Source organism: Hypanus sabinus, chromosome 7 (genome assembly GCF_030144855.1).
Source record: "Hypanus sabinus isolate sHypSab1 chromosome 7, sHypSab1.hap1, whole genome shotgun sequence".
Taxonomy (NCBI): domain Eukaryota; kingdom Metazoa; phylum Chordata; class Chondrichthyes; order Myliobatiformes; family Dasyatidae; genus Hypanus; species Hypanus sabinus.
The window spans coordinates 81,874,479-81,901,868 of NC_082712.1; the positions used below are offsets into that span (position 1 = coordinate 81,874,479).

General features: G+C 48.7%; 1 protein-coding gene across 2 annotated transcripts in view; it reads left to right on the plus strand.

Annotated features, from left to right (window-relative positions):
• LOC132396902 (phospholipase D1-like) overlaps window positions 1-27,390 on the plus strand; it is a 176,501-nt gene that overhangs the window by 127,787 nt on the left and 21,324 nt on the right. For both annotated transcript variants that reach the window (XM_059974974.1, XM_059974975.1), the window contains exons 13-18: window positions 4,305-4,415; window positions 8,250-8,438; window positions 9,943-10,129; window positions 11,541-11,659; window positions 15,649-15,762; window positions 24,986-25,090. In XM_059974974.1, the coding sequence (XP_059830957.1) occupies window positions 4,305-4,415; window positions 8,250-8,438; window positions 9,943-10,129; window positions 11,541-11,659; window positions 15,649-15,762; window positions 24,986-25,090 (825 nt within the window). The remainder of the gene's footprint in view (window positions 1-4,304; window positions 4,416-8,249; window positions 8,439-9,942; window positions 10,130-11,540; window positions 11,660-15,648; window positions 15,763-24,985; window positions 25,091-27,390) is intronic.

The window sequence follows — 27,390 nt, forward strand, 5'->3', positions numbered from 1 at the left end:
CATCAGATCAAAGTCACAAGAGCCTCAGGACTTGTACGACCAGATTCAGGAACAGTTACTACCCCTCAACAGTCAGGCTCGAACAAAAGAGGATAACTACACCCATCCATTGAGATGTTCCCACAACCAGTGATCTCACTTTAATGACTCATCTCATTATCACATGTTCTCGTTATTTATCACTATTTATTTATATTTACATTTGCACAGTTTGTTGTCTTCTGCACTCTGGTTGATCTTTCATTGATCCTGTTATAGTTACTATTCTATAGATTTGCTGAGTATGTCCACAGGAAAATGAATCTCAGGGTCGTATATGGTGACGTAGGTACTTTGATAATAAATTTACTTTGACCTTGATTTGCTTGCATTTTGCCCACATCTCTCTAATCCTTTCCTAAACATGTCTAAATGTCTTTTAAATATTGTTATTGTACCTACCTCAGCTATCTCCTCTGGCAGCTCTTTCTATTCATCCACCACCCTCTGTGTGAAGGTCCCTTTTAAATATGCCCCCTCTCATCTTAAACCCATAGTTCTAGTTCCCCTACCCTGGGGAAAAGACTGGGACCATCCACCTTTTCTATGAATCTCAGGTTATATATTTCCATAAGCTCACCGATCAGCTTCTAGGCACCAGGGAAAACAGTCACAGTCTATCTAGTCTCTGCTTATAATTTGAGCCCTTCAGTACCAATAACTTTTGGGTGAAACTTTAAAGTTCAAAATACATTCATTATCAATGTACGTATACTTTATACAACCTTGAGATACATCTCCTAACAGCCAGCCACAAAACAAACCCCAAAGAACCCGTAAAAAAAGGACCATCAGACACCCGAGGTGCAGAGAAAAGAAAGTATATCAATAAACACATTCTGAGCTGAAAGAGAGTCCTGTCCACGGACCCTTAGTTCAGCAGAGAGCACAGCTATGAGTTGAACCGGCCTGACCCTCACTTCAGGTCACGACACCCTGACCTTTTCGATCTGGCATGACGCTCAAGTCATCGTTGAAACATGGGGTCCAGTTGCTTTGATACGCTCTGGAACCTGCTGCTATTCAGCCTGTACCCATCCTTTCCAATTCGGCCCAGTTCTTAAATCGATTGAACCTCAGGTCTTCCTTGCTCTTGGCAACGGGCCCACTTCCTTGGGCTACATCAAATTGCCTCCAATTTCTGCTACATCAAATTGCCTCCAAGACCAGAGGGAAGTTACAGACTGTTATTTATGATGATTATTTACCAGGAAAAAGAGTGATTAACAAAGTATTTAGTTGTCTTCCTGTTTCATCGGGCACCAGTCAGAAGTCACTGAGATTCACCAACACCATCTGAAACCAGCTGAATGCTCTCTAGCTTAATGACGTGCTTCCTCGAGCTGGGCGACCAGAACTGCACTCAATCCTGCGGTGTGATCTCGACAACGATTTGCACTGATGCCAGACGCCCAAACTCAGAGCACTTAAAGCCTGCTTGCCAAATGCCTTCTTCACCTTTGTTGAACTTACATGGAATTTTGTAATTGCATCCCTGAATCCGCCACTTTCCGGGGCCCTGCCCATTCTAATGGATTGTTTTTACTGTTATATATCTCCTGGGGTGTCAGGTGGAGATACGTTTCTAACAAAGGAGGTGCAAGGTACTCCTTCCCTCTGCTAGCCTGCAGGTCACCCTTGGGCAAGGTGTGGTGCCCTCTTAGCCCCTCCCTCACCACTGATCGGGGTCACAAGAAGCCAGGTGGTGGATGTCTGTATGAGCAGCTGGTGTTCGTCCAACCATCCACCACCAAGAGAGGCTGTACAACATCAACATCAGGCACAAGTACAACATCAAGAGAAGCTGTACTTGATCTGGTATTGGGAAATGAACCTGGTCAGGTGTCAGGTCTCACAGTGGGAGAGCATTTTGGAGATAGTGATCACAATTCTATCTCCATTACCAATGCATTGGAGAGGGATAGGAACAGACAAGTAGGGGAAAGGTTTAATTAGAGTAAGGGGAAATATGAGGCTATCAGGCAGGAATTTGGAAGCATAAATTGGAAATAAATTCTCAGGGAAACGTACGGAAGAAATGTGGCAAATGTTCAGGGGATATTTGCGTGTGGTTCTGCATAGGTACGTTCCAATGAGATAGGGAAGGATGGTAGGGTACAGGAGCCGTGGTGTACAAAAGCTGTTGAAAATCTAGTCAAGAAGATATTAAGGAAGCTTTTGAAAAGCATCAAGTTGGATAAGAAATGGGACCGGAAGGGATGTACCCAGGCTACTGTGGGAAGCAAGGGAGGAGATTTCTGAGCCTCGGGCAATGATCTTTGCATCATCAATGAGGACGGGAGAGGTTCCGGAGGATTGGAGGGTTGCAGATGTTGTTCCCTTATTCAAGAAAAGGAGTAGAGATAGCCCAAGAAATTATAGGCCAGTGAGTCTTACTTCAGTGGTTGGTAAGTTGATGGAGAAGATCCTGAGAGGCAGGATTTATGAACATTTGGAGAGGCATAATAAGATTAGGAATAGTCAGCATGGCTTTGTCAAAGGCAATTCGTGCCTTTCGAGCCTGATTGAATTTTTTGAGGATGTGACTAAACACATTGATGAAGGAGAGCCATAGATATAGTGTATACGGATTTCAGCAAGGCATTTGATAAGATACCCCACGCAAGGCTTATTGAGAAAGTAAGGAGGCATGGAATCCAAGGGGACGTTGCTTTGTGGATCCAGAACTCGCTTGCCCACATAAGGCAAAGAGTGGTTGTAGATGGGTCATATTCTGCATGGAGGCCGGTGACCAGTGGTGTGCCTCAGGGATCTGTTCTGGGACCCCTACTCTTTGTGATTTTTATAATTGACCTGGATGAGGAAGTGGAGGAATGGGTTAGTAAATTTGCTGATGACACAAAGGTTGGGGCTGTTGTGGATAGTGTGGAGGGCTGTCAGAGGTTACGGCGGGATATTGACAGGATGCAAAGCTGGGCTGAGAAGTGGCAGATGGAGTTCAACCCAGATAAGTGTGAGGCGGTTCATTTTGATAGGTCAAATATGATGGCAGAATAAAGCATTAATAGTAAGACTCTTGGTAGTGTGGAGGATCGGTGGGATGTTGGGGTCCAAGTCCAAAGGACAGTCAAAGCTGCTTCGTAGGTTGACTCTGTGGTTAAGAAGGCATACGGTACATTGGCTTTCATCAATCATGGGAATGAGGTTAAGAGTCGAGAGGTAATGTTGCAGCTATATAGGACCCTGGTCAGACCCCACTTGGAGTACTGTGCTCAGTTCTGGTCACCTTACTACAGGAAGGACAAGGAAACCATAGAAAAGGTGCAGAGGAGATTTACAAGGATATTGTCTGGATTTAGGAACATGCCTTATGAGAATAGTTTGAGTGAACTTGGCCTTTTCTCCTTGGAGCAATGGAGGATGAGAGGTGATCTGATAGAGGTGTACAAGATGATGAGAGGCATCGATCATGTGGATAGTCAGAGGCTTTTTCCCAGGGCTGAAATAGCTAGTATGAGAGGGCACAGTTTTAAGTTGCTTGGAAGTAGGTGCAGAGGAGATAACAAGGGTAAGTCTTTAACACAGAGAGTGGTGAGTGCGTGGAATGGGCTGCTGGCAGTGGAAATGATAGGGTCTTTTAAGAGACTCCTGGATAAGTACATGGAGCTCAGAAAAATAGAGGGCTATGGGTAACCCGAGGTAATTTCTAAGGTAAGGACATGCTCGGCACAGCTTTGTGGGCCAAAGGGCCTGTATTGTGCTGTAGGTTTTCTATGTTTCTGTATCACAAGTCCTGGTTATGTGACCACTGACACTAGGCAGACAATCTCTGAAGAGTATTGATAATGCAGTCACCCATTTTGTAAAGATACTGCCCAGAAGACAATGGAAGACCCCTTCTGTAGAAAAAAAATATTTATTATTTATTGAGTAAGAGACAGCACATAATAGAACCTTCCGGCCCTTTAAGCCGTGCTGTCCAGCAATTCCCCGATGTAACCCTAGCCTAATCACGGGACAGTTTACAATGACCAATTAACCTACCAATTGGTCCGCCTTTGGACTGTGAGAGGAAACCAGAGCACCCGGAGGAAACCTATGTGGTCATGGAGAGAACATACAAAGTCCTTCCAAGCAGCCTGTACCGTGAGGCATTCTGCTAACCACTACATTGCCATGTCACCCCAAGAACAATCATGCTCATGAATAAGGCCATGATTGCCCATGTAATATGACACAGCACCAATGGTGATGTTGATATCTCTGTTTAATTTCTCCATTACTGTTGATGTCTTTGTTTACAGGAACAGGGCGTGAAGATCTTTGTCCTGTTATACAAGGAGGTAGAGCTTGCTTTGGGCATTAACAGTGAATACAGCAAGAGGACATTACTCTCCCTCCACTCCAATATAACGGTATGTTGTTATATTGGATATTATAATATACTGTGTTCCACTCTCACTCAGGATTGCTACTTATTTTTAACAATGCACCATAAAAACCATCTTATCTGGATGTATCACGACTTGGTACGGCAACTGTTCTGTCTGTGACTGCAAGTAACTGCAGAGAGTTGTGGACACAGCTCAGCACATCACACAAAAAACAGCCTCCTCGCCTTAGACTCTGTCGACACTTCTCACTGCCTTAATCAAAGCCCCCACCCACCCCAGGTATCCTCTCTTCTCCCTTCTCCCACTGGGCAGAATGTTTAAAAGCCTAGAAGCACATACCACCAGGCTTCTACCCCACTGTTAGAAGACAATTGAACTGACCCCTAGTACGGTAAGATAGACTTTTGACCTCAAAATTGAGCATTGCAAATTGGGAGGCCACTTCATCGAGCATCTCCGCACCATCTGCCACAAGCTGGACTTCCCAGCGGTGAAACTTTTTAATTCCCATTCCCATTCCAACATGTTAGTCCATGGCCTCTTGTGCCAAGATGCGGCCCTCCTCAGGCTGGAGGAGCAACACCTGATACTCCATGGCAATCCGATGGCATGAGTATCGATTTCTCCTTCCAGTAAATACACCTCCCACCTCTGTTCCCCACTCTAACCTTGTACTTCTCACCTGCCTGTTACTTCCCCTGGGTCCCCTCCTCCTTCCCCTTCTCCTATGGTCCACTCTCCTCTCCTATCAGATCCCTTCCTCTCCAGCCCTTTACCTTTCCCACCCGCCTTCACCTGTCACCTTCCAGCCAGCCACCTTCTCTCCCCCCCACACCACCTTTTTATTCTGGCATGTTCCCCCGTCCTTTTCAGTCCTGATGAGGAGTCTCACCTGAAACACTGACTGTTCGTTTATTTCCATAGATGCTGCCTGACCTGCTGAGTTCCTCCAGCACTTTGTGTGTGTGGATTAGAATCTACCCTGTTGCGGCCCTCGCACCTTATTGTGTGCCTGCGGTGCACTCTCTCTGTAACTGTGACACTTTATTCTGTATTCTGTTATTGGTTTACCTGGTTCCACCTAAATGCGCTGTTGTAATGAAATGGTTTGTATGAATGGTAGGCAAAACAGATTTTTCACTGTACCTTGGTACAGGCGACAATGATAAACCAGTTTGCAAAAAAAAAATTCCTCTGCAACACACACAAAATGCTGGAGGGACTCATCAGGCCAGGCAGCATTGATGGAAAAGACTAAACAGTCGACGTTTCAGGCCAAGACCCTTCGTCAGGACTGGAAAGGAAGGGGCACACAAAGTATTGGAGGAACTCAGCAGGCCAGGCAGCATCTATGGAAAAGAGTAAACAGTCGATGTTTTGGGCCGAGACCCTTCATCAGGACTGATCTGCTGTTACAATTTGAGGATGTGTTAAAAGGGAGGATTGACACTTGTATGTTGATAAATAAGTTTACTTTTTTCGTGTGTACTGAGGGTGTCGTCCATCCAAGCTGTTTATTATAAATGCAAACAGTGTCGGGGGTAATATAAAGAATACAAATTCAACAAAACAACAAATTCCACAAAAAATACATTTTTTAAAATAATTATACAATTTGTATCTTTTAACACCTCGTACTTTTCACAGTATGTGGTAGTTCATCCCCACTCACTGGCAGAAAGCGGTATAGCAGCTAAACAAATGGTTTATCGCCTTTCTCATTTTCCTTGGCTAAGTGTTAGTGTATTCCCATGTGATGTAATTGTTTTAATTATGTAGCCTATTAGATACCTCTCTAAGGAATTTCTTATCTATAAAAATGATGGATTTCTATCTTTTGCCTTTGTATTCTTTACTGTTCATTCTCCTCTTAGCAATATTTCTCAGCTCTTTATTTAGTTTGCTTAGTATTTGTATGTTTATATTCTAAATTAAACTATCATTAGAATTAAGACTGCTCGTTATTCCTGACTCCTGGAAGAATCCTGAAAATCAGAAAATAAACAGATCAGGCAGAACCTACAGTACTGGGCAAAAGTCTTAGGCACATCTATATAACTAGGGTGTCGAAGGCTTCTGCACAGTATTCTCTTTGTCAACGTGGAACGGAGAGCAAGTGTGTAAATCTGGCCGGAGCAGAGAATGTTGTAAATGGTGAGGATGGAGCACCGCGGGAGGGGTGTGGGACAGGTGGCAGAGAGGTGGGGGGATAGTGGACACACCCAGCCCTGAGACATCAGGCAGGGTCGTTTGATTCCAAACAATTGGTTTCTCTTTTTTATGATTTAAATTTTATTGAATTCTTTTACAAATTTTCCCCGAACCCTTGAGTCAGTGTCAAACAATTGGTTTCTTGATCATTATAGAATTCTTCCCGTTCCTTCCCCTCTGCCTTCCCTTTTCCCCTGATATGATCCCCCTTCTCACTCTCAGTCCACAATGGAGACCCATGTCAGAATCAGGCTTATCATCACTCACATCTGTCATGAAGCTTGTTTTTTCTGTAACAGCAGTACAGTGCAATACATAAAATTACCACAGTACTGTGCAAAAGTCTTAGGCACCCTAAAGATATATATGTGCCCAAGAACTTTGCACACAATACTGTATATCGGTGTCAGTAAACCTGATTCTGATACTAAAGTGTTACATTATAGAGAGAGTGCAGTGCAGGCAGACAATAAGATGCTAGGTAGATTGTGAGGTCAAGGGTCCATGTGATTGTACTAGGGGACCTTTCAAGAGTTTGATAACAGTGAGACAGAAGCTGGCCTTGAGCCTGTTGGTTCGTGTTTTCAGCCGTTTTTATCTTCTGCCTGGTGGGAGAGGCAAGAAGAGGGAATATCTGGGGTGGGTGGGGTCTTTGCTTATGAGGGCTGCTTTACTGAGGCAGCAAGAATTTTAGATAAAGTCATAGAAAAGCTCAGAAACAGGCCTTTCAGCCCATTTAGTCTGTGCTGAATCATTTTAACTCCCTAGTCACATTGATCTGCACCAGGATCACAGCCCTCCATAACCCTACAATCCATGTACCTATCCAAACTTCTCTTAAACATTGAAATCAAGCTGGTGTGTACCATTTACTCCTGCTGCTTGTTCCACACTCTCACCACCCTCTGACTGAAGAAGTTTCTCCTCAGGTTTTCCTTAAACTTTTCACCTGTGATATTTAACCCACCAAACCTCAGTGGGATAAAGCCTGCTTGCATTACTCTGTCTATAATCCTCTGTATACTTCTATCAGATATCACCCCCCCCCCCCCCCAGTCTTCGACGTTCCAAGGAATAAAGCCCTAACCTTCAATCTTTCCTTATGACTCGAGTCCTCCAGACCCGGCAACATCCTTGTAAATTTTCTCTGTACTCTTTCAACCTTATTTATATAATTTTTTTTAAAATTTGACTTTCAAAAACTAACTACTAAGTCTTCATTGATTACCTCTTCATTGTATACAATGATAGTTTACCACAATTTACCTCATAAAAAGTGTTATTATTGATGTTTTAGTAGTATTTCTGTGTTTTGGCAGAGATGTGGTTTTGTTCTGTGAGATAGACTAGACATGATGGACCAAATGGTCTTCATCCATGTGGAAATATTTTAGAAACAACAAGATGGTGAGCATCAGGTGGCCTTTATTCATTATCTAATTATTTCAAGAGTAGTCCTAGGTCTTTGTATAGATCTCCAACACTTAACTGAACCATTAGATGTGGGTTTGGCTTATCAATGGACTTCTGAGATCAGGTGGCCGGTGGCCCCATGGACTTCTCCTTCTGCACAGTGTCTGGCCATCTATAACTTGCTGGAGCCTCAGGAAATCAGTAATTCTTTCTCTTTCTCTCTTTTGACAGGTGATGAGACACCCTGACCACGTCTCGTCAACAGTGTTGCTATGGGCACACCACGAGAAGTTGGTGGTGATTGATCAGACAGTGGCCTTCCTTGGGGGGCTGGACCTGGCCTACGGAAGATGGGATGACAAAGACTACCGCCTCACTGACTTGGGGATTGCAGATCAAGTGGATCACACGGGGGATCAGGTACAAAAACACCACAGGGTCATGGTGTCAAGAGTCATTATGGAAGGAAACAGGCCATTTGGCCCATCTAGTCCACCCCAGTCCTCAATCACCTACTTACACCAAGGCACACTTTATTCTAAACACAAGAGATTCAGCAGATGCTGGTAATCTTGAGCAACACAGACAGAATTCTGGAGAAACACCGCAGGGCAGGTAGCATCTAAACTGGTGACATTTTGGGCTGTGACTCGTCATCAAAGGAAGGGGATAGAAGCCAAAACAAGGACGTTGGGGAGGAGGACTGGTGTGCAAGCTGAAAGGTGATAGGCAAAGCTAGGAAGCTAGGTGAGGGGGGAGATGGATGGGTGGGGGAGGGGTGGTGAGAAGCTGGAAGATGATTGGTGGAAGAGCTAAAGGACTGAAGAAGAAAGAATCTGATAGGAGAGGAGAGAGAACCATAGAATAAAGGGAAGGAGGAAGTGAGAGGGTAACTAGAGTGGAGAATAGAAAAAGAGAGAAGCTGGAGGGAGAGAAATTACTGGAAGCTCGAGAAATCGATGTTCATGCCATCAGGTTAGAGATTACACAGATGGAATATGAGGCGCTCCTCTTCAAACCATTTTGTTTTCTCCACATTCCTGCTGTTTCCCACTTCACCCCTATGTGTTCTCTCCCTCAATGGGTATAAATCACTGTGAGTGGGATTTGAACAATGAAACAAAACCTCACGGAATTACCACGATGCAGAAAGAACAACGCCAGCCATTCAGCACGTTCTCAGTGACCCACACCGGTTTTCTGATCACTGCACTTTAGGAAGCATCCTGGCAGGTGGTACCGCAGCTCAGTACGGTAACTGCTCTCTCCATGATCACTAGAAACAGCAGAGAGTTGTGAACACAGCCCAGTCCATCACGGAAACCAGCTTCCCTGCCGTAGACTCCACCTACACTTCTCACTGCCTCGGAAAAGCAGCCTAAGTCGTCAAAAATGCCACCCTCCCCAGACATTCTCTCTTCTCCCTTGTCCCAATGGGGCAAAAGATAACCCGTACAACCAGCATCAAGGAGAGCTTCTATTCCACTGTTCCTTGATCTCCCAATCTACCTCGTTGTGACCCTTGCACTTTGTTATCTGCCTGCACTGCACATTTTCTGCAACTGGAACACCATATTCTGTATTCTGTCCAGCTTTTTTACTACCCTGATGAAATTTGGGTAGCACATTGGAGATACATCTCTACCAAAGGAGGTGTAAGGTTCTCCTTCCCACCTCTATCCTGCAGGTCACCCTTGGACAAGGTGTAGCACCTGCTTAGTCCCCCGATCAGAGTCACATGAAGCCATTGGGGGCAGGTGGTGGGTGGTCGTACGAGCAGCCGGTGCAGATCACAAGTCCTGGTTATGTGACCACTGACACCAGGCAGACAATCTCTGAACAGTATTGGTAATGGCTGGGGTCGCCCGTCTTGTAAAGACATTCCAACCGTGAGTAAGCAAAGTCTTCAATTTTGTTCCTGTAGGCCAGGAACCACAATGCAACGGGGCACCTGGAGGAACAGGACGACCAGGTTGCCGAACAGAAGGAGCTCCAATCTCACTGCCAGTCAGAACCAGCAGAGTTCAATGTTGACGGAAAGTACTGGTTGGGGAAAGATTACTGCAACTTCATCAAGAAGGACTGGGTGCAGTTGGATAAGCCTTTTGAGGGTAAGAAGAACATCGTGGTTGAGTTCATTGTCATTGTCACAAGTGCATATATGCAATACCAGCATCAGAAATGCAACACTCATAAGGAAACCATGACTAGGTGCAATTATCAGAATCGGGTTTAATATCACCGGCGTATGTCGTGAAATGTTGTTATGTGGCAGTACTACATTGTAGTAAGAAATGTATACCAGTATATATATTTAAAAATAAAATTATATAAGCAGTGCAGAAATAGAAATTAAAAAATAGAAAGGTAGTGTTCATGGGTCCATTCAGAAATCAGGTGGCAGAGGGGAAGAAGCTGTTCCTGAATCATTGAGTGTGTGCCTTCAGGCTCCTGTACCTCCCCCCGATGGTAACAGTGAGAAGGGAGCACGTCCTGGGTGATGGGGGTTCTTCATGACGCATTGATCCTTGATGATGTCCTGGATACTATGGAGGTTAGTGCCCATGATAGAGTTGACTGAGTTTACAACTCTCTGCAGCTTATTTTGCTCCTGTGCAGTAGCCCCCCCCCCACATACCAGGTGGTGATGCAGCCAGTTAGAACGATCTCCACTGTACATCTGTCGAAATCTGTGAAGGTCTGGCAGCCAATTTCTGAATGAACTCTACCTCACTACTTTTTTTTCTCTATTTACAACGCTTATTTAATGAAACTTATTAAACTTTTCTATCTATATATACTCACTGTAATTTACATTTTTATTTATATAGCTAGGATGCTCCAGACTTGCACAATTTTTGTCAATCTGGAGTGGAGAGCCAGTTTGCAAACCTGGCAGGAGCAAAGGATGTTTGGAATGGTGATGGTGGCGCGCCATGGGAGGGGCGCAGGACAGGTGGCAGAGGAGGAGTGCCAGGCATGAGGGGAGTGTGGCATGGGTGCAGACCTGAGACATCAGAAACAATTGGTTTGTTCATCATTACAGAATGTCTTCCCGTTCCCTCCCCTCTCCCTTCCCTTTTTCCCCTGCCATGATTCCCCTCTCCCGGCCCCCTTCCATCTCTCAGTCCACGAGAGGGACCCATGTCAGAATCAGGTTTATCATCGCTCACGTTATGAAATTTGTAGGGGTTTTTTGTGGCAGTAGTACAGTGCAATACATAAAATTGCTACAGTACTGTGCAAAAGTTCAAGTTTAAGACTTCGGCACAGTACTGTACGGGCTCAAATCTTATCCAAAGGTTATCGGAAAGCCTAGCACTCTCTGTACACTACATCTTAGGTTGGGTTAGTTAGAGCTAGGTTTCTGGCTCACTGGAAAAGCGGACATCCCTTACGGCCTGGCTGCCAAGTACAGCCACGTGCAGGACTAGAAGTAGAAAGTCAAATCCGCGCCATCGCCCTCCGTGTAAAATCGAGGAGGAGGGGTGGCGAACTGACATCTCTGTCGTCTACCTGCAGATTTCATTGACCGAAATTCGACTCCGCGCATGCCTTGGCGCGACATCGGCGTGGTCATCCACGGAGGAGCAGCACGCGACGTAGCCCGTCACTTCATACAGCGATGGAATTTCACCAAGGTCAGGGTCCCGGGTAAGAGGGAGGCCGCGGCAGCAGGTGGCTGTTAAATGGAGTTAAATGGTTTATTGTCGAGTCCCGTGTACCCTAATGACCAGTTGACCCTGCCCTCTCCTCCATCAGGCCTTCCATAACATTGACTCTACTCTCACCAATTATATTTCATGTTACTTAGAGATAAAGCACATTAACAAGCCCTTCTGCCCCAGTGACTCCCTGCCATCCAATTACAGCCCTGTGACCAGATAACCCATATGTCTTTGGAAGTGGGAGGACCTAGAGGAAAATTCACACAGTCATGGGGAGAGTGTGCAAACTCCTTACAGACAACAGTATAATTGACCTCGGGTTGCTGCCACACCGACTGCTACTCTACTGTGCTGCCCCTTCCTTCATTCAGCAAATCACCTAAAATTCAGACAAATTTCTTTAGGTGCACAGTGGACAGTATATTGACTGGCTGCATCACAACCTGGTATGGAAACACCAATGTCTTTGAATGTAAAATACTACAAAAAGTAATGGATACAGCCCAGTCGATCAGGGGTAAAGCCCTCCCCACCATTGAGCACATCTACATGAAACGCTGTCGCAGGAAAGCAGCATCCATCATCAGGGACCCCCACCACCCGGGACATGTTCTCCTCTCACTGCTGCCATCAGGAAGAAAGGTACAGGAGCCTCTATGAGATGTCTGTTCAAGAATCTGATAATAGTGGGGCAGAAGGTGTCCTTGAGCTTGATGGTATGTAAAGCCCAACGGGATAGGAAGAAGAGTGAATGTCTGAAGTGGGAGGAGCCCTGCTTTACTAAGTCAGTGGAAAATCTAAATTTTCTCCCAGAGCGCCCCCCCCCCCCCCACTTATTTTGCAGGTACTTCAAACTCACAACAGTTGGTTATCAGCCCTCCGATAATTATCGAACATTTCATCTTCGCAACTTATTTTCCAAATCTCCTTTAAGCCTTTCCTGCTGAGGGGGACTGCCTATTCCACATTCCTGTAATTATTAAGCAAATCCCTTCAACGCTCCCTCTCAGTAGTATTAACGACTCCAGAGGGAATCAAACAGGATTTAAGGATCATCGTTGCTCAAACCCATCATTGGACTGAGGCTATCGTCCTGCTGTCCGGCTGTTCTGGGCTTTGTGAATGGGGGCTGCACGACGTTTTCCTCTACTGTGTAGTGGGCTGAGGCGGTGGGCCTGCTCCAGCTGCTCCGGGCCTCGTGTTAATGGACTCAGTTCGGACGTTTGTTTTATTGTTTGCACAATTTGTGTTTCTCTCTCTCTCTCTCTCTCTCTCTCTCTCTCTCTGCACATTGGGAGCTTGTTGGATTTTTTTTACGGGTTCTTTTGGGTTTCTTGTTTTGCGGCTGCCTGTGAGGAGACTCATCTCAAGGTTGTGTAATGTATACGTACTTCGATAATAAATGTACTTTGAACTTTGAACTGATACCTAAACAGAATATGACTAATACTAAATTGGAAATGGCAGAAGGTTTTCATTCTGTCTGGAAATTTGTGACCAGTGGTGCCCCACAGGGGTCTCTGCTGTTAATCGTCTATATAAACGACTTGGATGAAAACATTGGTGGGTGGGTCAGTGAGTCTGCAGATGACATGAAGACTGATGGAGCTGCAGACAGTGAAAAAGTTTGTCGAAGGATACATATATATAGGTAGAGAAATGGCAGATGGAGGTTAATTTCCATATACCATGTTCGAGATGGAGTTCGAATGCGAAGCAGAGAAAAGTCAGAGCGGAGGAGTTTCAACCAAAACTGAGAGCGAGGTTGGATGAATCTAAGTGCTGGATGGAAAGGTCGGATATGGGCTGGAATGTATCAAAGCAACAGGGCCCGGATACTACTGTAAGAGATGACCCGATGCTTGGCCAATTTAAATGCTGGGCTGAATGGATTGAAAAGGTGGGGTGTCAGGACCAGAGGCAAGAATCGAGCCTGTTCTGCTGGCTGCTCTACTCTGCTCTCCATGTCACTGAGGCCTGTTCCGCTGCTCCAGACTTCTTGTCTGTGAGCCTTGCGACAATTTGTCCCGCTCTGTGAGCAGCTGAGGCTGAGGCGGTGGGCCTGCTCTGGGCTCTGTGTAATTTAGACATATTTTGATCATGTACTTTGAACTTTGAATTTACACACAAGAGATTCTGCAGATGCTTGAAATCCAGAGAAACACACAAGATGCTGGAACTTAGCAAGTCAGGCAGCAACTACGGATGGGAATAAAGAGTTGATGTTTCAGATGTGAGATGTTGAACTTGGGAGGATAAATGTAAGGAGAATGTATACAGGTTAATGACATTGATGTACAAATAGATCCGGGACAAATCCATGGCTCTCTGAAAGTGACCGCTCATGGTCAAAGTAAATTTATTATCAAAGTATACTACATTTATGTTGCCACATACTATGCTGAGATTCATCTTATTGCGGGTCACCACTTTTTGAGGCGTCACTCCTGGATACGATGGAGCTGACTGAGTTCACAACTCTCTGCAGCTGATTTCGATCCTGTACAGTAGCTCCCCCCCCCCCCCCCCCCAGAGCAGATGGTGATGCAGCCAGTTAGATTGCTCTCCACAGTACATCCATAGAAATTGTGCAAATACAAACACAAAAAATAAATAAATATTAAATATCAAGAACATAAAATGAAGAGTCCTTGAAAGTGAGTCCATAGGTTGTGGGAATAGTGCAATGATGGGGCAAGTAAAGTGATCCCCACTGGTCAGGAGCCTGATGGTGGAGGGGTAATAACTGTTCCTGAACCTGGTGGTGTGAGTCTTGAGGCTTCTGTACCTTCTTCCTGATGCAGCAGCGAGAAAAGACAATGGCTTGAGTGGTGGGGGTCCTTGATGATGGATGCTGTGTCGGTGTGCTCAGTGATGGGGTGGGTTACCCCTGATGGACTGGTATGGTGGCTAAAAGGGGATATGGCATGCTTGCCTTTGGTCAGTGCATTTAGTGTAAAAGTCAGGACGTCATGTTGCAGCTGTATAAAACGTTGTTGGGCTGCAGTTGGAGTATTCTGGCCACCCCATTACAGGAGACTTTGGAGAGCGGACAAAAGAGGGAAGCTGACTGATTAGACAGTATAGGCTACAAGGAAAGGTTGGCCAAACTTGGACTGTTTCCTCTGGAGTGGTGGCAGCTGAGGGGGGTGGGGGGAGTAGGTTGTAAGAAGCTGTGAGTCATAGATAGAGTTGACAATCGGTGTCTTCCTCCCAGAGTAGAAATGTCATGTACAGGAGGACATATATTTAAGGTGATGGGGGCAAAGTTCAAAGAAGCTGGGTGGGACCTGCTGCCCATTTCAGCAATGAAGGTCCTCTATTGCTGGCGGCGTTAGGACTTCCTTCATTATGTCAGTAGCTTCCTCTCTCTTTTCGCTACTGTCAGTCCTGCAAGTCCTGGGTGGAGACTCAGGAATACCGTCACACTCAGATGTAGAAGAAATCTTCGTGGTTGTTTCCGGAACAAATTTTGTTTTACCAGTCAGGGCTGTTAGCCCTGAGCTGAAACCCCGAACCTGGAGGACCGGTGGAGCACTCTTAGTTTGTTCTCCACCTTTTGACCTGTTTGGCTTCGGTGACCCTACCTAGAGCCAAAGCATAAAGCCCTGACTCCAGCCAACATAGTTCTCCGGGTCATCGAGGCGCGCAAGCCTCCAAACCCTATGACAAGGTTGTGGTCCTCTTGAGGAGGTGTACAGGACAGTTTTCTTTTCCATACAGAGTGGCAGGAGCCTGGAGCCTGCTGCCAGATTTAGTAGTGGAAGATACGATAGAGGTTTTTAAGAAGCCTTGGATAATATGCCTAAACGTGCGGTGAATGCATGGGATTGGATCATATGCAGTCCGTAGATTTAATTTAATTTGGTATTGTTCAGCACTGCCATCATGGGCGTAGGACCTGTTATTGTACTGTGCTGTACTCTTCTACATCTGGTGTAACCCAATTTATTTTCCTATAGACTGTGAAGACCAAGTACAAACCTTCTTGCTTCCCATACCTGTTGCCCAAGTCTCATATCACTGCTGACGAGCTCCCATTCGTGGTTCCAGGCTCTGTTCCGGCTAACGTCCAGGTAAGTGGATGTACACACACACACACACACACATACGCATGCGCACACGCACACACATACACACACACACACACACACACACACACACACACACACACACACACACACACACTCACACTCACAGACACACACACTCATACACACGCACATACGCACACGCACGCACATACACACACACGCTCACACTCATACACACACACATACATATACGCATACACGCACGTACGCACACACACGCTCACACTCAGAGACACACACACTCACTCATACACACACACATACGCACATGCACACACATTATCTTACACACTCTCATACACACACGCACTCACACACACGCACATACTCTCACACATGTGCGCACGCACGCACACACACACACACACACACACATATACTATATATAGTAAATAGTTTCTGAATTGCACAATCAGTTCTTTGGTCGTACTGATCTAGAGTGGAAGGTTGTCAAAACCCCACATGAGAGAGGAGAGGCAAGGTGACCCAAAGAGAGTGGAGAGGCAAGGTAACCCACATGAGAGAGGAGAGGCAAGGTGACCTCACAGAGAGAGGAGAGGTAAGGTGACCCACAGAGAGTGGAGAGGCAAGGTGACCCACGGAGAGAGGAGAGGCAAGGTGACCCACAGAGAGTGGAGAGGCAAGGTGACCCACAGAGAGAGGAGAGGTAAGGTGACCCACAGAGAGTGGAGAGGCAAGGTGACCCACAGAGAGTGGAGAGGCAAGGTGACCCCACAGAGAGAGGAGAGGCAAGGTGACCCCACAGAGAGTGGAGAGGCAAGGTGACTCCACATGAGAGAGGAGAGGCAAGGTGACCCCACAGAGAGAGGAGAGGCAAGGTGACCCACAGAGAGAGGAGAGGCAAGGTGACCCCACAGAGAGAGGAGAGGCAAGGTGACCCGACATGAGAGAGGAGAGGCAAGGTGACCCACAGAGAGTGGAGAGGCAAGGTGACCCACAGAGAGTGGAGAGGCAAGGTGACCCACAGAGAGAGGAGAGGCAAGGTGACCAACAGAGAGTGGAGAGTCAAGGTGACCCCACAGAGAGAGGAGAGGCAAAGTGACCCCACAGAGAGAGGAGAGGCAAGGTGACCCACAGAGAGAGGAGAGGCAAGGTGACCCACAGAGAGAGGAGAGGCAAGGTGACCCCACAGAGAGAGGAGAGGCAAGGTGACCCCACATGAGAGAGGAGAGGCAAGGTGACCCACAGAGAGTGGAGAGGCAAGGTGACCCACAGAGAGAGGAGAGGCAAGGTGACCCACAGAGAGTGGAGAGGCAAGATGACCCACAGAGAGAGGAGAGGCAAGGTGACCCCACATGAGAGAGGAGAGGCAAGGTGACCCACAGAGAGAGGAGAGGCAAGGTGACCCCACAGAGAGAGGAGAGGCAAGGTGACCCACAGAGAGAGGAGAGGCAAGGTGACCCACAGAGAGTGGAGAGGCAAGGTGACCCACAGAGAGTGGAGAGGCAAGGTGACCCACGGAGAGAGGAGAGGCAAGGTGACCCACGGAGAGCGGAGAGGCAAGGTGACCCACGGAGAGTGGAGAGGCAAGGTGACCCACGGAGAGAGGAGAGTCAAGGTGACCCACGGAGAGAGGAGAGTCAAGGTGACCCACGGAGAGAGGAAAGGCAAGGTGACCCACAGAGAGAGAAGAGGCAAGGTGACCCCACAGAGAGAGGAGAGGCAAGGTGACCCCACATGAGAGAGGAGAGGCAAGGTGACCCCACATGAGAGAGGAGAGGCAAGGTGACCCCACCGAGAGAGGAGAGGCAAGGTGACCCACAGAGAGAGGAGAGGCAAGGTGACCCACAGAGAGAGGAGAGGCAAGGTGACCCCACCGAGAGAGGAGAGGCAAGGTGACCCACCGAGAGAGGAGAGGCAAGGTGACCCACCGAGAGAGGAGAGGCAAGGTGACCCCACCGAGAGAGGAGAGGCAAGGTGACCCACAGAGAGAGGAGAGGCAAGGTGACCCCACCGAGAGAGGAGAGGCAAGGTGACCCACAGAGAGAGGAGAGGCAAGGTGACCCACAGAGAGAGGAGAGGCAAGGTGACCCCACATGAGAGAGGAGAGGCAAGGTGACCCACGGAGAGAGGAGAGTCAAGGTGACCCACAGAGAGAGGAGAGTCAAGGTGACCCCACATGAGAGAGGAGAGGCAAGGTGACCCCACATGAGAGAGGAGAGGCAAGGTGACCCACGGAGAGAGGAGAGGCAAGGTGACCCACAGAGAGTGGAGAGGCAAGGTGACCCACAGAGAGTGGAGAGGCAAGGTGACCCACAGAGAGAGGAGAGGCAAGGTGACCCACAGAGAGAGGAGAGGCAAGGTGACCCCACATGAGAGAGGAGAGGCAAGGTGACCCCACAGAGAGAGGAGAGGCAAGGCGACCCCACGGAGAGTGGAGAGGCAAGGTGACCCCACAGAGAGAGGAGAGGCAAGGTGACCCACAGAGAGTGGAGAGGCAAGGTGACCCACAGAGAGTGGAGAGGCAAGGTGACCCACAGAGAGAGGAGAGGCAAGGTGACCCACAGAGAGTGGAGAGGCAAAGTGACCCACAGAGAGTGGAGAGGCAAGGTGACCCACAGAGAGAGGAGAGGCAAGGTGACCCACAGAGAGAGGAGAGGCAAGGTGACCCCACATGAGAGAGGAGAGGCAAGGTGACCCACAGAGAGTGGAGAGGCAAGGTGACCCACAGAGAGTGGAGAGGCAAGGTGACCCCACAGAGAGAGGAGAGGCAAAGTGACCCCACAGAGAGAGGAGAGGCAAGGTGACCCACAGAGAGTGGAGAGGCAAGGTGACCCCACAGAGAGTGGAGAGGCAAGGTGACCCACAGAGAGAGGAGAGGCAAGGTGACCCCACAGAGAGAGGAGAGGCAAGGTGACCCCACAGAGGGAGGAGAGTCAAGGTGACCCACAGAGAGTGGAGAGGTAAGGTGACCCCACAGAGAGAGGAGAGGCAAGGTGACCCCACAGAGAGAGGAGAGTCAAGGTGACCCCACAGAGAGAGGAGAGTCAAGGTGAACCCACAGAGAGAGGAGAGGCAAGGTGACCCACAGAGAGTGGAGAGGCAAGGTGACCCCACAGAGAGAGGAGAGGCAAGGTGACCCCACAGAGGGAGGAGAGGCAAGGTGACCCCACAGAGAGAGGAGAGTCAAGGTGACCCACAGAGAGTGGAGAGGCAAGGTGACCCACAGAGAGTGGAGAGGCAAGGTGACCCACAGAGAGTGGAGAGGCAAAGTGACCCACAGAGAGTGGAGAGGCAAGGTGACCACACAGAGAGAGGAGAGGCAAGGTGACCCACAGAGAGAGGAGAGGCAAGGTGACCCCACATGAGAGAGGAGAGGCAAGGTGACCCACAGAGAGTGGAGAGGCAAGGTGACCCACAGAGAGAGGAGAGGCAAAGTGACCAACAGAGAGTGGAGAGGCAAGGTGACCCACGGAGAGTGGAGAGGCAAGGTGACCCACGGAGAGAGGAGAGGCAAGGTGACCCCACGGAGAGAGGAGAGGCAAGGTGACCCACAGAGAGTGGAGAGGCAAGGTGACCCACAGAGAGTGGAGAGGCAAGGTGACCCACAGAGAGAGGAGAGGCAAAGTGACCCACAGAGAGTGGAGAGGCAAAGTGACCCACAGAGAGAGGAGAGGCAAGGTGACCCACAGAGAGAGGAGAGGCAAGGTGACCCCATATGAGAGAGGAGAGGCAAGGTGACCCACAGAGAGTGGAGAGGCAAGGTGACCCACAGAGAGTGGAGAGGCAAGGTGACCCCACAGAGAGAGGAGAGGCAAAGTGACCCCACAGAGAGAGGAGAGGCAAGGTGACCCACAGAGAGTGGAGAGGCAAGGTGACCCCACAGAGAGTGGAGAGGCAAGGTGACCCACAGAGAGAGGAGAGGCAAGGTGACCCCACAGAGAGAGGAGAGGCAAGGTGACCCCACAGAGGGAGGAGAGTCAAGGTGACCCACAGAGAGTGGAGAGGTAAGGTGACCCCACAGAGAGAGGAGAGGCAAGGTGACCCCACAGAGAGAGGAGAGTCAAGGTGACCCCACAGAGAGAGGAGAGTCAAGGTGACCCCACAGAGAGAAGAGAGGCAAGGTGACCCACAGAGAGTGGAGAGGCAAGGTGACCCCACAGAGAGAGGAGAGGCAAGGTGACCCCACAGAGGGAGGAGAGGCAAGGTGACCCCACAGAGAGAGGAGAGTCAAGGTGACCCACAGAGAGTGGAGAGGCAAGGTGACCCACAGAGAGTGGAGAGGCAAGGTGACCCACAGAGAGTGGAGAGGCAAAGTGACCCACAGAGAGTGGAGAGGCAAGGTGACCCCACAGAGAGAGGAGAGGCAAGGTGACCCACAGAAAGAGGAGAGGCAAGGTGACCCCACATGAGAGAGGAGAGGCAAGGTGACCCACAGAGAGTGGAGAGGCAAGGTGACCCACAGAGAGAGGAGAGGCAAAGTGACCAACAGAGAGTGGAGAGGCAAGGTGACCCACAGAGAGTGGAGAGGCAAGGTGACCCACGGAGAGAGGAGAGGCAAGGTGACCCCACATGAGAGAGGAGAGGCAAAGTGACCCACAGAGAGAGGAGAGGCAAGGTGACCCACAGAGAGAGGAGAGGCAAGGTGACCCACAGAGAGAGGAGAGGCAAGGTGACCCACAGAGAGAGGAGAGGCAAGGTGACCCACAGAGAGAGGAGAGGCAAGGTGACCCACAGAGAGTGGAGAGGCAAAGTGACCCACAGAGAGAGGAGAGGCAAGGTGACCCACAGAGAGAGGAGAGGCAAGGTGACCCCACAGAGAGAGGAGAGGCAAGGTGACCCCACAGAGAGAGGAGAGGCAAGGTGACCCCACAGAGAGAGGAGAGGCAAGGTGACCCACAGAGAGAGGAGAGGCAAGGTGACCCACGGAGAGCGGAGAGGCAAGGTGACCCACGGAGAGCGGAGAGGCAAGGTGACCCCACATGAGAGTGGAGAGGCAAGGTGACCCACAGAGAGAGGAGAGGCAAGGTGACCCACAGAGAGAGGAGAGGCAAGGTGACCCCACAGAGAGAGGAGAGGCAAGGTGACCCACAGAGAGAGGAGAGGCAAGGTGACCCCACATGAGAGAGGAGAGGCAAGGTGACCCACAGAGAGAGGAGAGGCAAGGTGACCCACAGGGAGAGGAGAGTCAAGGTGACCCCACATGAGAGAGGAGAGGCAAGGTGACCCCACAGAGAGAGGAGAGACAAGGTGACCCACAGAGAGTGGAGAGGCAAGGTGACCCACAGAGAGTGGAGAGGCAAGGTGACCCACAGAGAGAGGAGAGGCAAGGTGACCCCACATGAGAGAGAAGAGGCAAGGTGACCCACAGAGAGTGGAGAGGCAAGGTGACCCACAGAGAGAGGAGAGGCAAGGTGACCCACAGAGAGTGGAGAGGCAAGGTGACCCACAGAGAGAGGAGAGGCAAGGTGACCCCACAGAGAGAGGAGAGGCAAGGTGACCCCACAGAGGGAGGAGAGTCAAGGTGACCCACAGAGAGTGGAGAGGCAAGGTGACCCACAGAGAGTGGAGAGGCAAGGTGACCCCACAGAGAGAGGAGAGGCAAGGTGACCCCACAGAGAGAGGAGAGTCAAGGTGACCCCACAGAGAGAGGAGAGGCAAGGTGACTCCACAGAGAGAGGAGAGGCAAGGTGACCCACAGAGAGTGGAGAGGCAAGGTGACCCACGGAGAGAGGAGAGTCAAGGTGACCCACGGAGAGTGGAGAGGCAAGGTGACCCACAGAGAGAGGAGAGGCAAGGTGACCCACAGAGAGAGGAGTGGCAAGGTGACCCCACAGAGGGAGGAGAGTCAAGGTGACCCACAGAGAGTGGAGAGGCAAGGTGACCCACAGAGAGAGGAGAGGCAAAGTGACCAACAGAGAATGGAGAGGCAAGGTGACCCACAGAGAGTGGAGAGGCAAGGTGACCCACAGAGAGAGGAGAGGCAAGGTGACCCACAGAGAGTGGAGAGGCAAAGTGACCCACAGAGAGAGGAGAGGCAAGGTGACCCACAGAGAGAGGAGAGGCAAGGTGACCCACAGAGAGAGGAGAGGCAAGGTGACCCCACAGAGAGAGGAGAGGCAAGGTGACCCCACATGAGAGAGGAGAGGCAAGGTGACCCACAGAGAGAGGACAGGCAAGGTGACCCACAGAGAGAGGAGAGGCAAGGTGACCCAAAGAGAGTGGAGAGGCAAGGTGACCCACAGAGAGTGGAGAGGCAAGGTGACTCCACAGAGAGAGGAGAGGCAAGGTGACCCACAGAGAGAGGAGAGGCAAGGTGACCCACAGAGAGAGGAGAGGCAAGGTGACCCCACAGAGAGAGGAGAGGCAAGGTGACCCCACAGAGAGTGGAGAGGCAAGGTGACCCCACAGAGAGAGGAGAGGCAAGGTGACCCCACAGAGAGAGGAGAGGCAAGGTGACCCCACAGAGAGAGGAGAGGCAAGGTGACCCCACATGAGAGAGGAGAGGCAAGGTGACCCACAGAGAGAGGAGAGGCAAGGTGACCCCACATGAGAGAGGAGAGGCAAGGTGACCCCACAGAGAGAGGAGAGGCAAGGTGACCCCACATGAGAGAGGAGAGGCAAGGTGACCCCACATGAGAGAGGAGAGTCAAGGTGACCCACAGAGAGAGGAGAGGCAAGGTGACCCACAGAGAGTGGAGAGGCAAGGTGACCCACAGAGAGAGGAGAGGCAAGGTGACCCACGGAGAGAGGAGAGGCAAGGTGACCCACAGAGAGAGGAGAGGCAAGGTGACCCCACATGAGAGAGGAGAGGCAAGGTGACCCACAGAGAGAGGAGAGGCAAGGTGACCCCACCGAGAGAGGAGAGTCAAGGTGACCCACAGAGAGTGGAGAGGCAAGGTGACCCACAGAGAGTGGAGAGGCAAGGTGACCCACGGAGACTGGAGAGGCAAGGTGACCCACAGAGAGAGGAGAGGCAAGGTGACCCCACAGAGGGAGGAGAGTCAAGGTGACCCACAGAGAGAGGAGAGGCAAGGTGACCCACAGAGAGAGGAGAGACAAGGTGACCCCACAGAGGGAGGAGAGTCAAGGTGACCCACAGAGAGAGGAGAGGCAAGGTGACCCACAGAGAGAGGGGAGGCAAGGTGACCCACAGAGAGAGGAGAGGCAAGGTGACCCCACAGAGAGACGAGATGCAAGGTGACCCACAGGGAGAGGAGAGGCAATGTGACCCACAGAGAGAGGAGAGGCAAGGTGACCCACAGAGAGAGGAGAGGCAATGTGACCCAGAGAGAGACGAGATGCAAGGTGACCCCACAGAGAGTGGAGAGGCAATGTGACCCCACAGAGAGAGGAGTGGTAGAGTGGCCAGAAAAGAATCTGAGGTTATTGGTGGACTGAGGAGGGGAGTAGGATGACAGGCAGGTAGGGGAGGGTGGCACGGGTGGGGCTGGAAAACTACGGCCAGTGAATGAGAGATGGAGGTGGACAGAGAGAGCAAAAGTGAAGAGAAAACTACAGAGAAGCAAAGTGTGGGAGAGGAGCATGAAGATGGACAAAGAGAATATCTGATACAAGGAGACTGCGGGTGCTGGAGACACACTTACGATAGGCTGAGTAAGCTTGGGCTTCTCTCTCTGGAGCAGAGGGAGATGAGAGGTGACTTGGCTGATGTGTTCAAGATATTAAGAGGCATACGTTGAGAGGAGAGTCCAACATTTTCCCAGTACAGAAATGGTGAATAAGTTTTAGAGTTATTGGAGGAAAGTATAGGGTTTTGTCAGAGATAGTTTTTTTTTAACACAGGGAGTGATGATTATGTGGAACAGCCTCCTAGGGGTGGTGGTAGAGGAGACTACATTAGGGACATTTAAGAAACTCTTATATATTATATAAATGATAGAAAAATGGGGAGTTATGCAGGAGGGAAGGGTTAGATTAATCTTAGATTTGGTTAAAAGTCAACATAGTGGGCTGAAGGGCCAGTACTGTGTTGTAATTTTCCATTGACACAAGGTGTTGGAGGAACTCAGCAGGTCAGGCAGCATCTGTGGAGGGGAATAGATGGTCGATGTATCGGGCCGAGATCCCTCATCAGACTGGTCACTCAAGGGAATGGTGTGAAATGGGCTGAGGTAATGAAGGCATTTACAGGTTAGTTAAATTCTGATGTGTATTGCACATTTGTGGGTCATGCTGTTAGCAGGCTGAAGTATTCAAGCGCAAGAGATCCTACAGATGCTGGAAAGCCAGAGCAACACACACAAAGTGCTGGAGAAACTCAGCAGGTCAGGCAGCATCTGTGGAAATGAATAAACAGTTAATGTTTTGAGCCCAGACACTTCATCAGGACTGAAAGGGGAGGTGGAAGACACCAGAATAAAAAGGTGGGGGAGGGGAAGGAGGATAGCTGAAAGGTGATAGGTGAAGCCAGGTGAGTAGGAAAGGTCAAGGGCTAAAGAAGAAGGAATCTGATAGGAGAGGAGAGTGAACCATAGGAGAAAGGGAAGGAGGAGGTGACCTGGGGGAAGTAATAGATAGGGTGGAGCATTTGTTCATCAAAAGGAGAAATCTATATCCATGCTATTGGGTTGGTAGGTACCCAGATGGAATATAAGGTGTAGCTGCTACACGGAGGGTGGCATCATCTTGGCACAAGAGTAGACCATGGACTGACACGTCAGAACAGGAATCTGAATTAGAAGGTTTGGCCGCCATGAAGTCCCGATTTTGGTGAATGGTGCGGAGGTGCTCGACAAAGCAGTTCAAAAGGAAAGAGAGAGAGAGAGATTTGGGGTAGGTAAAAGTGGTTAGTCCTGATACAGAACGAAAGAGCAAGTTACCTAAAATTGGAGAATTTGATACTGAGTTCCACGATACAGAGTTTGTTTTCCACAGGTGAAAGTGTTTGCTAGTGACTGATCAACCATTAAATAATACATTTCAAAGTTCAAAGTAAATTTATGATCAAAGTACATATATGTCACCATGTACAATGCTGAGATTCAATTTCCTGTGGGCATTCACAGTAAATCCAAGAAACACTATAGAATGAGAGAAAGACCAGCATCAGCAGGACAGACAGACCACCAGTGCGCAAAAGACAGCGAAATGCAAATACAAAAAAAAATAGTAATAATAAATAAATACACAATAAATATTGAGAACATGAGTTTGTAGTGTTCTTGAAAGGCAACAAACTGCAGATACAAAAGAAAAAAAATCTTAATTTGTTTTTTTCCAGGTTCTGCGATCACTGGAATGTTGGTCTGGCGGTTCAAGTGAGAATTCCATCTACAATGCCTACTTGCAAGTCATTCGCGATAGTCAGCACTTCATATACTTAGAGGTAAAGGCCGCAATATCTATCTGTGTTCAAGTTCTCAGTGAATGTATTGGACTTTTAGAGCAGAGATTTCTGTCAGGCAAACCTACACCATTCCAATACCTACAAAGCACGAGAAGGAAGTGGAGGAATTCTTTCAAAGATTCTAAGTACATTTACCATCCAAGTACATATGCAGGATACAACCCTGAGATTTGTCTTCCCACAGACAGCCACGAAACAAAGGAACACCATGGAATCTGTTCAAAGAAAATAAACATCAAACCCCAAATGCACAAAGAACAAATCGTGCAGTTGGCTCAAAAAACCCAATCTGATGGCAGCCATGAAGCAGCTGTTTCTGAATCGCTGAGTGTGTGCCTTCAGGCTTCTGTACCTCCTTCCTGATGGTATCAATGGGAAGAGGGCATGCCCTGGGTGATGGGGGCCCTTAATGATGGACGCTGCCTTTTTAAGGCATCGTTCCTTGAAGATATCCTGGATACTACGGAGGTTAGTGCCCGTGATGGAGCTGACTGAGTTTACAACTCTCTGCAGCTTACTGTGATCCTTTGCAGTAGCCCCCCCACCCCCCCATACCAGACGGTGATGCAGCCTGTCAGAATGCTGTCCATGGTACACCTGTAGAAATTTGTCAGAGTCTTTGGTGACAAACCAAGTCTCTCAAACTCCGAATGAAATATAGTTGAATCCAGTTTATTATCTCTGACATTTGTTGTGAAATTTGGTTTGTGGTAGCAATACAGTGCCAGATGTAAAAATTACTCTAAATTACCCAAAAAAAAACTATTTTCTAGGAAATCTATTTTAGAAAAGTTGTTATTGAGGTAGGAATAATGGTGGAAAGATTTACCAGGATGCTGTTTACATCTTTCCTTGGTTCACAGTGGTTATTTATTTATCTATTTACCTATCAATTTATTTATTGTTTGATTGAGACTCTGTGGATTAGGCCCTTCCAGCCCTTCGAGCCGCACCGTCTAGCAATCGTCCAATTCAATCCTAGCCTAATCACAGAACAACTTACAATGACCAATTAACCTACTAACTGGTACATCTTTGGAAACCGGAGCACCCGAAGGAAAACCCACAGGGAGAACGTATAAACTTCCAACAGGCTGCATTGAGAATTACACCTGGGTCACCTGTATTGTGAAGTGTTGTGCTCACCCCTACACTACCATGCTGCCCCATGCTGAGCTCCTACAGACCCTCCCTTTCACAACCACTCCACTGTCACCATCCCCCCTTCACTCCAGCCCCATTCACCTTCTTCAGTCTCCCCCTCATTTACCCTCTACTTTTTGTGAAGCAAGAAGACATTCACAACCTATTCGGAAAACAGAACAGTAGGAAAGCTGTAGGCCCTGATGGTGTCTCACCTATTATTCTCAGGCAAGGCATCGTGCAGATCAGCTAGCATCTGTCTTCACAGAGATATTTAACACCTCCCTGCAATTATGCAGGGTTCCAGACTGTTTAAAAGTTGCTACAATCGTTCCGGGTCACAATAAAGACAAGATCATTTGACTTAAATGATTATCAGCTAGTCATTCTGACTTCAGCAGTTATGAAAACTTTTGAACACCTGGTGTTGGCCTACCTTAAATCCAATACTGGTCCTGGTCTTTACCAACTACAGTTTGCTTATAGAGAAAATCGCTCCGTTGAGGACGCAGTTAACTTGTGCCTTCATTACCTTCTTCAACATTTGGACTCCCCCAAACACCGATGAGAGGACCTTGTTTGTGGATTTTAGCTCTGCCTTCAACACTGAGTTGCTCTCCAGCAAGATAACCCATCTCCTCCAAGAGAACCACAACCTTGTCGTAGGGTTTGGAGGTTTGTGTGCCTCAATGACCCGGAGAGCGATGTTGGCTGGAATCAGGGCTTTATGCTTTGTATCTTGGTAGTGTCAGCCATGACAAACAGGTCAAAGGTTAGAGGCCAGGCTAGGAGTGATCCACTGGTCCTCCAGGTTCAGGGGTTCAGCTCAGGACTAACAACCCTGACTGGTCAAACAAAATTTTTACAAAAACAGCAGTGAAGAATCCTTCTACATCAGAGTGTGATGGTATTCCTGAGTCTCCACCCGGGACTTGTGTGACTGGCAGTAGTGAGAACTGAGAGGAAGCTACTGACACGACGAAGGAAGCCTTGAACACTGCCAGAAAAGGAGGACCTTCATTGCTGCCCCAAACGCTCGCAGCATTATGAGCAGTAAAGTTGAGAAGCTAACCCAGCTAGGTGTACCCTACAGTGGATTACAAACTTCCTAACAGGAAGGAAACCTATGTAAGGCT